The sequence below is a fragment of the Passer domesticus genome, chromosome 2 (genome assembly GCF_036417665.1).
Source record: "Passer domesticus isolate bPasDom1 chromosome 2, bPasDom1.hap1, whole genome shotgun sequence".
NCBI classification, from domain to species: Eukaryota; Metazoa; Chordata; class Aves; order Passeriformes; family Passeridae; genus Passer; species Passer domesticus.
In genome coordinates this window covers 33,991,452-34,003,523 of record NC_087475.1, presented here as the reverse complement: position 1 = coordinate 34,003,523, position 12,072 = coordinate 33,991,452, and the positions used below count along the sequence as shown (strand labels likewise).

The 12,072-nt window shown below is 40.6% G+C and overlaps 1 protein-coding gene and 1 long non-coding RNA gene across 3 annotated transcripts in view; one reads left to right on the top strand and one right to left on the bottom strand.

Annotated features, from left to right (window-relative positions):
• Positions 1-12,072, top strand: part of CYFIP1 (cytoplasmic FMR1 interacting protein 1) — a 74,378-nt gene that overhangs the window by 10,638 nt on the left and 51,668 nt on the right. For both annotated transcript variants that reach the window (XM_064408168.1, XM_064408167.1), the window contains exons 2-6: positions 6,652-6,775; positions 7,351-7,440; positions 8,243-8,320; positions 9,373-9,474; positions 10,981-11,162. In XM_064408168.1, the coding sequence (XP_064264238.1) occupies positions 6,659-6,775; positions 7,351-7,440; positions 8,243-8,320; positions 9,373-9,474; positions 10,981-11,162 (569 nt within the window). In that variant the 5' untranslated portion in view covers positions 6,652-6,658. The remainder of the gene's footprint in view (positions 1-6,651; positions 6,776-7,350; positions 7,441-8,242; positions 8,321-9,372; positions 9,475-10,980; positions 11,163-12,072) is intronic.
• LOC135293706 (uncharacterized) lies at positions 6,257-11,026 on the bottom strand. The gene is made up of 3 exons (XR_010355811.1): positions 10,840-11,026; positions 7,835-7,928; positions 6,257-6,420 (listed from the first exon to the last, which is right to left on the bottom strand). It is a non-coding gene; the product is annotated as an uncharacterized LOC135293706 (long non-coding RNA).

Sequence of the window (12,072 nt, the reverse complement as noted above, 5' to 3'; positions counted from 1 at the left end):
CATACAAGCACGTGGAGATCAAATGCATCTGTTTAAAAACAAATGTGTCCAGTGGACTGCAAAAAGGCATGGGGCATCCCCTACCAACATCATTTTCCAGTCAAATGAAACACTATTTTCATCTGCAAAGTCAGAAAATATTCCAAAATTTCTGCAGTCCAGCAATTCTTTGTCATTGAAACTCCACCTTAATTAACTCACTCTTTGGCATAATGACTCTCCATGTTTTTAATATGAAATAATTTTTTTTTGCCACATTAAATTCTAGTCTTGGAGAGCTTTTTGGGTTACGTAGAGAATGCTGTAGCCAAAACCAATTCCCTGGATGTCCAAAAACATCTCTGCTTCCTTGGGCTGCATTCTCCAGCTAATATTTGCATGTGCTTTATTGCTGTTGGGCGTGTGCTGGTGTCCAGGGCTCACACTGTGCTGGTGCAGCTGGAGGTGGGGTGTGCTGAGCACATCTGCTCATCCCACTCTGAGTGTCCTGTGGTAACTTCTCTTGTCATGGGGAAAGACAGAGAAATTGTGCTTGAGTGGGTCAGGCTTTGCTGATCCCAGCTCCGAGCGTGGTGCGAGGCCCCAGGCTGCCAGCTGCAGCCCAGAACTGCTGATCCAACCCTTTGTGTCCAGGGGCCCCAAACTCTCCTCTCCAGGGCTGGGAACTTGCCCTGCAGCTTGATCACTATAGGATCTGTTTTTCCTGGACTGTTTCAGGCTGTTTGAAGAGTAACTATCTGCATTTTGAATGGATACATGCTACATTTAAACTCAGTTTTCTATGAGCTTTTGGTTAAATAAAGTTAAATACTGGTATAGTGTGTAGCATGGTAAAGCAAGAATTGCAATACACACAGTTGTGCTCACGGTCTGATCTTTCCACTATGCAGCAATATACCAGGAGATGTACTGTAAGGAACTGACAGAAAAAACCACCTGGAAATCATTTCCAGATTGTTACCTGCTGCAATCCATTGTGCTTCAGGAGGAAGGGAAGCTGTCTGTCTTACTGCTCAGATGGTTGTGTGAGGATAAATCCTTAGAGATTTCAAAGTGAGAATGCTTAGATAGCCTCAGGGTGTCAAACCTTTGAGTGAGTGATGCAAAGGAAAAAAGTGCCAGTCAGCTTTAGATTTTAATTATTTTTGTTTATTTCAGGAAAGTTTAACATTGTTACTCCAACTTCCATAAAATAAAGCAAGAATTGTCATAAAGTAAATGCCTCTGCATTCTGTGTCTAAATCTTCTTAAGCTGGCTTTCACAGTAGCTTGATAGTTTCTGCCTTTATTTTTGTAGCTATTAATTATACTATTTATACTAATTATACTAACTATACTAATTGTACTATTAATTGGCAGAATTATACTGTTTATCAGTTTTCTGTGGGAATGTTCACTTGACAATCTTAGTGCAGGCGATAATGACATTTTGCAAGTAATTTAAATGGCATATGTACTTGTATTCTCCAAGGACTTTCCATTCTTCCCCTGTGTATTTTCAAGATACTCAATATACATGTTGGGTTTTTGGAAATGTTTTGTGGTAACATGATACCAGTCTCATCATCTCCCTGCCTTGTCTAACACAGCCATAACATTGCACCTGATAACTTTTGTGGTGAAGGGCTTTATTTTTCACCAGTAAGTAGATATCATCGCCAGTTATTTGAGGTAGAACTTTTATCTTGGGGATCAATGTCTTTTTGAAACTGAGCTGGATAATTTCATAAGACCATTAGTCCATTTCTGGGAAGTCTTGGCCATAGGCTAAAGAGGAACTGTGTGGTAATTTCTACACTTATAAGAAGATCTCAATAAGGGTACAGTTATCTAAGTTCATTTGCCTTACCCACATTTATATAACTTGCTTGCTAGCTACAGGTTGTATGCGTTGGATTCTATGCACTCCTACTGAACGTGTAAGAACTGTCTTGTATCATCAAGCATATTTTTTCCTGTTTCAGCTATTAATAGGCTGAGTTCTACTTAACTCTATCACTGAAAGAAAGCTTAAAAGCTTTTTACTTAACTCTCTAGTATTTGGAGGTTTTTTTTTACCTCTTAAGTTTTAGAACAGAATAGTTACAGCAATCCTTTCTCTCACAGTGATTCTGACATTAATGCTCTATTATCTGCTTTCTTAGTCCTTATCTTCTGTGGTTCTTATTATTTCTTCTGGTCAGTTTTCCTTCTTTTCTTTCTTTTGTCCAAAACATTTTTCCCCATAATTTGCTCCTGTTCATATTTTCTTACAAATAATCTGAGGCCCTCAAAAGAGCATGGCTGAGAGATGCATGCTTGCTGTTTTCTGATATGCTTGGAATTAAGAATACAGGCCTTCTGCTAAGACTTAGGCATTATTCTGTAAGGATGGAGATGTGGAAATGGTATCTCTACTAGGACTGACAATCATCTCCTCTAGATACCAAATCAATGTGGTTAGCAGGGCACTACTTACATGCAGTTGCAGGACTGAGAGCAATGATGAAGAATTATGACATTTTAAAAAGGTTGCCAACTCTTTTTTTGTGAATATTTTCAATAATAATCTGGTTCTGAAGTTAAATCAAAATGTAAACAATGCTGGAGGAGTTTTCTTTTTTTTGGTTGATTTTTCACATGGACAAAATGTGAGAGACAACTCAGTGCACTTCTCCACAGCACAAGCTGTTGTGAGTAGGTCATACCTATGTGGTGCTCATCTCCTTCAGAAATGAAGAAAAATAGGATATCCTACTTTAAACTAGTCTGTGGCCTTGCACTAACGTACCAAAAAAGCCCCACGTCCTGGGACTGATATCTCTTGACCCTTGGACATGGTGGGACTTGGTACTGTGAGGCTGAAGTTCTTTTCAGAGAGGGATTTTCTTGCTTTGAAATCCAGAAAAAGGAATTGAGAATTGGCATAGACATTGCTCTTCCCTGCTTAGAAAGCTGTGTGTGCTCATCAAACACCAACATTTAGCAAAACAGCTTGCTGGTGTATGTGATTCTCTCTCCTCGAGGGAGAATGTAAGATCATGAATGTTGAGTGTTCACTAATTAAGTTGTGTACAACCAGGAAAACATGTTCTTGTAAATGCATTTTTACTTTAGTGCTTTAAGGATGGGTCATAATCCAAAGATACCAAAAAGAAAAATATTACTTCAGAAGTAATGCTTACATGTGTTCTGCCTGAGAAAAGCTGTCCTGGGAAATCTCATGTGGGTACAGAACTGAAAACACAGCTTTGTAGGAATTTAGCATGGAAAAAAATTCTTAGTTTGGATAAATGTCCTCGTATAGCTATAATGATGAGTGTGACTACAGTATTTTAGTCTGTTCTCATTTATGTAAACTCCTAATCAAACTTTTTTTTAAGTAGGTCTTTGAAGTTTCTTATGTTCTCTGCCATAAAGGAATCTGTTAAAATATTAGCTCTCCTGGCAATAATTTCATCTGTTGAAAACTCACAACTGTTAAGGAGGCAAAGCTATCCAATTTTGGTCTTGGGAAATTTAGCTTTTCTTAAATTAATTTTTCTGAGCTTAGGGGGAAAAAAAATCAGATTTTGCCCACTCTTCATCATTGTACATGAGAAACAGTTGTTGAATTTTGGAGCTTGTTTATCAACAAAGATAAAGAAGGGGAGAAAACCCCTGAGCCAGTTCCAGCTGTCACCCTGCTGCTGCTGTTGTCAAAACTCCTCTCTTCTGGGGGGTCAGAGGGGAAATGTGAATCACACCCTTGCAACGTTTGCAAATGTGTCAAAGCTGGGCAGGAAGGAGCTGCTTCCTCTTTCATGTCTTGCTAGATACTGGAGTGCAAAGGCTGGGGAACAGGGACATTGAACTTGGCCAACGAGACACCAGGCGTGTGGATACCTTTGAAAAATCGCACAGCGGAGCTGTCAGTGAACAACCTCAGAACAAGAGGACATTTACAACTGTCTGTGCCCAATGGCTTTTGTTTTCCTGCTTTGAAAAATGCTGATCTTTGGGAAATCATGCTGAAGGATTTCAAAAAGTGTTCCTTCCCATATTTCTTTTCACAACCCAGAGGGCAGCAGGAAGCTTTTGTTTCTTACTTGTGCCCCTGGCCTGTTAGTGGGGGTTTCCTAGACCTGTGCTATTAAGTAGAGGGGAGTGCAAGTCAGCTGGGATTTTGGGTTCTATTTTGAAATTGTTTTCTAAGTATTAAAAACAGATCCACAGATAGTGTAATGTCCTATAGTGTGAACATAGCTGATGCTAGAGGAATACTCCTGTGCAGCTGTAAATATTGAGGCCAAAAGCATGCAAGCATGCTTACAGAATTGGGATGTACGGGCCACATCTTCAGAATATTCACTTGTAATGCTGAGGAAGTACAAGTCAGGAGCTTGGAATTTGTGAATACCTGACTGTTTAACAGCAGGGGCCCAAGTCATTGGTGGACCATGTTTTAGGAGGAGAAGGAAGATGTGTGGACTGGGGAGAGGGTGATGATACTTATCTTGCACGCAGTGACACCTCCCCTTTACACAGATAGTTGCAGTAGTTTTTGGTGTAGAACGGCTGACCATTCTTCACTGTGGGTTTTAGAACCATTTTTGTAGTGCCTTCTCGAAGCCAATGCTTTGTGGCCATTTGCCTGTCTGGTGGGGGAGGGCTGTGGGCCCATTGATCCCACCCCCAGCACATCCCAGAGCAGCTGCACACTGAGTGTTTCTACTTTGACAGGGAGGCTAAGAGGACGAAAAGTGTCAAGTTGAAAGGAGCCTGTCAGTTCATCTGTTTTCTTTTTTAGCTAAAGCTTGATTTATAGATACTCAGACTCACCTATAAAGGGCCTATAGACATAGACTCATCTGTAGATGTTCTGACTACTTGGCAGCTCAGTTTCCTCTAGGGTAAAACTGTTCAGTCTGACCTCCTCACAGGACTTCTGCCCAGCCATGGAAGTTTTTTGGCATGTGTTGATTTATTGAAGGAAGGACACCATGTTCTTTGCCAGGCTCTAATTCGAGAATAATTGTGGTTCTTGTGTTGGAGCTTGATCTGGATATAGGCAGGTGTTGGGCAAACATCCTGGCACAGGTTTGTCAGCTAGCATTCCTGTCAGTCCAGTCCTTCATCCCTTTTTTGGCAAGGATCACAAATTGCACAATATGGGCACTGGTTTGTTTATTTATTTATTTTAACAAAAACTGATATGCTCAGGCTGGGAGTGAGGTTTGGGCTGGGCATTCAGGAAGAAACAGACCTCTGAATCCTTCTGTTGGTTGTTTATAAAGTTGTTGGCAAGCTCTCTCCATATGTGGTACATTAGCTTTGCAGCAATGGCTTGGTACACAGGGCTGGTCTCTGGAGATAGACAGGTAGTCACTCCTGGTTGCTTTCTCTCCTTGGGTTTGGGTTTTGGTTCTGGATTGTCAACTGAGCCGTTCCTTGGAGGTAAAGCTGCTATTTCTGTGGATCTTTCTCTAGGAATCTGTAATTAGGCAAGAGAAAGTGAGGCGGTGTTTCTCCCAGGCCAATAAAAGTGGGATCACCAGCCCATACCAGCTGTCTTGAAGTGAGTTTTCATCAAAGTTGCATTGGGATGTGCTTGTACCCTCCCTGTATGTGGGGATGGAACAAATCCATGGGGTGTCACATGCCAAGCAGGGTCCTGTTCCTCTAGGATGTGGGTGCTCAGTGTTGCTTTCCTCCTGGTTAGAGCTGAGGGCAGTGCTCAGCTGCTCCCTGCACCATAGGTGTGTGGTTTTTCTCTGGAAAATTAGGGGAATTAACTTGCAAAAAAAAAAAAAAAAAAGAGACATGCTGATTAGAGATTTTACCTTAAAAATCAATATTTTTTTAACTCCACCGAGAAGAATGAGATCATTATGCAAAAGTGGATGACTGAGTAGTTCCACCTCACATTTTCTTCCTAAATTTTCACAACATCACAGAATGGGTAAGGTTGGAAAGGACTACAGTGGCTCACCTGGTCCAACCTCCCTGCTGAAGCGGAGTCATTCTGCTTCATGTGGCACAGCATTGCAGCCAGACAGTTCCTGAAAAGTTCCAGTGAAGGAGACTCTACAGTTTCTCTGGGCAGCCTTTCCGTGCTTGGTCACTGGTCACAGGTGGCCCAGATTTCTTTCCATTGCCCTTCTTGGTTCAGAACCCCAGGCAGCAGCAGCAGTCTAAGGTTTATGGAGATTGCCATGGCACTGAGGGGTCTATCATCAGCTACCCAAAACAGATCTGGCTGTCCTAGGACATGAAACAGTGGAAACAGCTGGTACCTTTTGACAGCCTGGTCTCCTGAAGATGATGTGGTTGTAGAAGCTGTAGTGCATGAAGTTTTGAAAGTACATTGGCTCAAAACTGAGCTTTAGAGTCATCATTTCCTCTATTTTTGAGCTATTTCTGGTGTCCAGCAGTGGGGGAAGGAGAAACATTTCTCGAGTCCTAAAAGTAAGGACAGGGATGTAAGTCTGAAAAGTTTTATTTAAACTTGTATTTGAAAATCAAGTGGGTTTCTGTTTTGGTTGAAGGGAAACTTGCCATTTCCCGCAATATAAATAGTTCCTTGCTCTTCATGTTACTCAATTGTTTGCCATGTATATAGAAACACATATAAGGTTATATCTATGTGTATACATCTACATATCTACATTTATGTATGTATTTTCTAACCAGGTGCAAAATGACTGCTCAAGTAACTCTGGAGGATGCCTTGTCCAATGTGGATCTCTTGGAGGAATTACCATTGCCGGATCAGCAACCGTGTATTGAGCCCCCACCATCATCTCTTCTCTACCAGGTATTTTCTCATTAGAGGAAAAGGTTTTTCCATTTCCCAGTGCTGCTAAGAAAGAGTACGTATTGCCCAAAACCAAATTGTGTTTATATTGGCAATATATAAAAAAATTCTTTTCACAGAATCATCGAATGGTTTGGGTTGGAAGGGACTTCAAAGATCATCTAGTCCAGCCCCTCTGTCATGGGCAGGAACGCCTTCCACTAGAGCAGGTTGCTCAAAGCCCCATCCAGCCTGGCCTTGAAGACTTCCAAGCATGAGTCAGCTACAACTTCTCTGAGCAACCTGTTCCAGTGCCTCACCACCCTCACAGTCAATAATTTCATGCTAATACCTAATCTAAACTTACTCTTAGTTTGAATCCCTTCCCATTTGTCCTGTCACTACATGCCCCTGTACACAGTTTCTCTCCAGCTCTCTTGCAGGACTCTTTTAGGTCCTGGACATTGCCATAAGGTCTTCCAGAGCCTTCTCTTTTCCAGGATGAAAAATGCCAAGTTCTCAGTTGTCCTTCTTAGGAGACATGCTCCTACAGAAGACTTAATTCCATTAATTCCATGTTTTCCTTTTCTCTGCAGCCAAACTTCAACACTAATTTTGAAGACAGAAATGCATTTGTCACTGGTATTGCAAGATACATTGAACAAGCTACAGTCCATTCTAGCATGGTAAGTAGATGTTCAGGTACACACTTTTGTATTACATAGAACAGAAGGAGAGGAATATGTTTTCTTGCAGTTCATTAAAAGAATTATGCTCACAGAAAACAGGTTACCTACTTCCTACTTCCAGGGGGAGGTACGATGAAGAAGTGTGAGGCTTTTCTTTTTTTCTCAAACACACTTCTTAATTATTTTTTTTTAATTGCCTTTCCTCTTGAGCAACTAATGTTGTTCCCTTCTTTCATGGCATTCTTGGAAAATTAGGAATAATGTGTCTTATAATTCTAGAGGCCAGTTCACAAATGGTGGAATTGACAGATAAAGCACCTGGTTACATGATACTGAAAATTATTTATGTTTACATCAATCTACTTTTAAAATTATATGGTTATTCCTTTACCTATTTTGATTATTTGGATATTGTTGTACCTCTCCTTCACCAGGTAAAAAGTTGCTTTGCATGTGCTGACTCTTCCGTCCTTGAACATTCCACCCTGAATTTAAAAAGAAGAATAAATCTCATCACCCTCCCCCACCAGATCATTAAGATCATTAAATAAACAGCATTCCTGTTTATACTTATGGATCACAGTGTCATTCGTTTTGGGAAGAAAGAACACACAGAAACTAGTCTAAGAGATAATAATTGATGATGTATCATTCAGCATGCAATACATGTATGTTTGTACATATACATTCTGATAAGAGAAGTAGGTTCATTTGGACAAGGGCTTGGAATGACAGAAGACACATGGATATAATCCTTGTGTGTTACAATTCCTAATTACATTGAGTGTCTTCCCTGCAGAATGAAATGCTAGAAGAAGGCCAGGAGTATGCAATCATGTTATACACATGGAGAAGCTGCTCAAGAGCCATTCCCCAGGTAATGGACTCTACTGTCATGCAATTTGTGAACTTCTGTCTTGTTTTGGGGTGGAATTACACAGACAGAGATTTGTTAGTGAGATCCAAAGTGGAGTCTGTTTCTGAATTCCAAAGTGGAGTCTGTTTCTGAATTCCTGATTTGTTAAGCTGGGCATGCCATTTAGCACTTGGGGACCAGTTGGACTTTATTTTTTTATAGGGTATTTATAGCATTACCACATGGGGTTTGTGTCAGTCTTACGTTTTGGATCAAGAGCAGTATAAGGGTAATGTGCTTTAAAAAGAAAACTTTTGATTGTGGGATCTGCTTGAGGTCAACATTTCAGTCAAGAGAATGGACTCTTCCCACTCCCCAGTTTAATTCTTAAATTCAAAACAGGTAGCATGGCACATAACGATTAACATTCAGGTTAAACATACAAGTTTCTAGACACTATTACTCCAAGGTAGCCACTTTCTAAAGGTCAGAGCTACACAGTGCTTTCTTGATCTGTATAAAAAAAAAAGCCCTGCTGTGAATAGGGCACAAGTCAGCTTCAAATGTCTGGGAGTGGCTGTACAGGAGTGGGGTGGGAAGAATATTAAGAGGCATCAGAAAACTGAACACAATTATTATCATGAGTTGACTCCTTTCTTTTTTACAGATTTGTAATGCAATTATTTTTTATACTGAAATGCAAGGAAGGCTTATCCTGTGGTTAAAATATTTAGAGTAGAAGTCAAGTAATCTGTTTTAATTTACAGTTCTGGCCCTATTTTAGTGCATGATTTTGAGCAAGTGGCTTAATTTGGAAAGGTTGCACCTTACACACCCTACGGAGGTGTTTGACAACTGAATTACTCACTGTAAGGTAGAAGGAGAATCTTAGATTGTTTTGGGTTTTTTTACATATAGTTAAGTTTAGAAGATTAGCATAAGAGTACCAAACCTGGAAATTTTTGTCTTTAAGTTAGTCTCTTTAGGATGATATTGCATTTTTTCAGGATCTTAGTTGCTGAGGCTTTTTCAGGGAAGATTGCAAATATAACAACCTCTTTAATTATCCACAGGTCAAGTGCAATGAGCAGCCTAACAGAGTAGAAATTTATGAGAAAACTGTGGAAGTTCTGGAGCCAGAAGTCACAAAACTGATGAATTTTATGTATTTTCAGGTAAAAGGAATGGAAACAAAATTTGTCAGTAGGCTTGTAATTTTATATTCCTGTTTTGTATACATCATATTGTGTGCTCAGGTACTGAACCTAGTCATTATATCTCAGAAAAAAGACACCATATTCCTCACAGAAGGGCAGAATTTTTAATGCCTGTCTTAAAAATTGGAGTCAATCTCCATTAAGACTTTCAACATAAAGTCAAATGTAATTACATATAGTCCCTATGCAGCACATGGGGACAGAGACCTGTTACTTCAGGAAGAAAGGAAATAGAAATATAATGTGTTTCACTTGTATAATAAAAACATGTCAGCACAGAAACCATTTGCTGTGGAGTGAGGGATCCACAAGTCTGGACAGCAGAGCAGCAGGTGCAACTTTGCTATGGCGATTCATAACTGAGGCAAGCTAACCCAGTTGTTGTGACCTGCCAGCCACCCGAGCTGGAGAATAGCAGTCTGTCTTGCCTTCTCCTCCCTCCTGGCAGCTTGCCATCTCTTTCAATGGACTGAGGATGTTTCCAGGCATTATTCAAAGATGGAGCAGCTAGAGCCTGTGAGGCCTGGAGCACACAGGAAGGAGGAGGTTGTTGTACTCAGTAAGACCCCCGGTTGGGGAAGACAACAGGAAATGTTACATTTCATTCAGTCTCCTTTCATTCAAGCAGATTAGAGCTTTAAAGTCAGAACAGATTCCTTTTTATGTTTGAAGTTGCTGTCTTTTTGGTATTTGTAATCTCCATCTGAAATGGCCCTGGTGTGCACTTGGAAATAAGCCCTCAAATAAACATGTGCCAGGATGACTTAACAGAGCTGGCATGTACAGTGTGCTGTGGATTTTCGTTTGTTTGTTTGAAGGGAGCATTCCTATAATTTGCCTTTTAATTCATATATACTTCCTCACCAAAGAGCATGAAATCCCTTTCTTTCTGGGGGATTTTAAATTTCATAGAATCACAGAATAGTTTGAATTGGAAAGGATCTTGAAAACCATATAATCCAACCCCCCTACAGTGAAAAAGGGGTATTTTTGAGTAGATCAGGTTGCTCAGAGTCCCGTCTAACCTGACCTTGAACACTTCCAGAGATGGGGCATCCACAGCTTTTCTGGGCAAGCTTTTCCAGTGCCTCACCACCTTCATAGTAAAAATCTTCTTTGTATCCAATCTAAATTGACCCTCTTTTAGTTTAAAAACATTACTCCTTGCCTTGCCCTATTTTTTATTTGTACTTTTAATTACTTTTACCTGCAAAGAAGAACCTTGGTTCTTGTGTTAGGCAAACTTGTTGGTAAAAATCACCGATCACCCTTGCAGCAGACATCAAGTACACAGTGGAGGAGCTGAAAGGCCTGTACTCATACCTTGCTAGTTTTGCATGCTTTAAATATTTGTCTGCTTCACTGGAGCTTTTCACAGGACCAGCTCTGGGTACATGATGAAACTTTTCCCCTGGAAATGTCATGACTTTTACTCTCTATTTTTCTGTCTTTTCCCCCCATTAGAGAAATGCGATTGAACGGTTTTGTGGGGAGGTGAGGCGGTTGTGCCACGCAGAGAGGAGGAAGGACTTTGTGTCTGAAGCCTATCTGATCACACTGGGAAAATTCATCAACATGTTTGCCGTGTTGGATGAGTTGAAGAATATGAAGTGCAGCGTGAAGAACGACCACTCAGCCTACAAGCGGTGAGTGCACGGGGCAGCAGCACGCGGCCTTTGCTGCCAGGATTCAGGCCTCCCACGAGATGGCAGCAGTTTCTCTTTTTCTCACAGCTTTTCCTTCAAAAATAGTCTCTTCACGTGTGGGACAAGCTACCTTGAAACTAGGGATGGCTTGACTGTAGTTAGGCAGTTGAATACATCTGTTTTCTCTGTGCTGTTCTTCCAGCAGCAGAAGGTTTTTATGCCTTTAATGCCAAGCTGTCAAATACTTTTGTCTTGGTGTATGCTAAATGCAATGCATATACTTTGTTCAGTAAAGCTTCTGTTTTTAAGTTTAAGAGGAAGCTGGCTTTCTGGTCACTTATGCTACACCTTTTTTGATCTATGCTATTCTTGGCATGCACTTTTGATATTTGTAGCAGAGAGTTGTTATACTTGTTCTTAAGATGCTTCAGCTTTGCTGTTCAAAATCATTGTGATTGCAGGTGTAGCAGGGAAGGGAGGGGGTGAAATACCTGTGGCCAAATTTTGTACATGAACTACCAGATGGTATCAGCTATCTCCTGTTGAACACAGTGGTCAGAGCAGCATCTTTATGCCAGCTCTACCATCTATAGTCTTTCATGCAGAAAACTATTCAGTCAATGACTAGCCAAATTTACCTGTGATGTTTCTACTTGCAGGAGATTTAGTTTCCGCCTCTACCTGTTGTAGTTGTTGGGCCTGGAGACCTCTTTAGCTTACTTGGTTTGCCTTTCTTTTTCTTTGGAGGTGTGTTTCTGTGAAGACTGATTTTTCCTGGGTTGTTGAGTGGCTTGGGTCTATAGAGCCACAGCTGCACTCAGTTGAAGGATATAGCCAATGGTTTTTAATTTGTTTTTTCATTTCATTTTTTATTGGACCACTTAAGTAGTGTTGTAGTGAGGAATTTGGG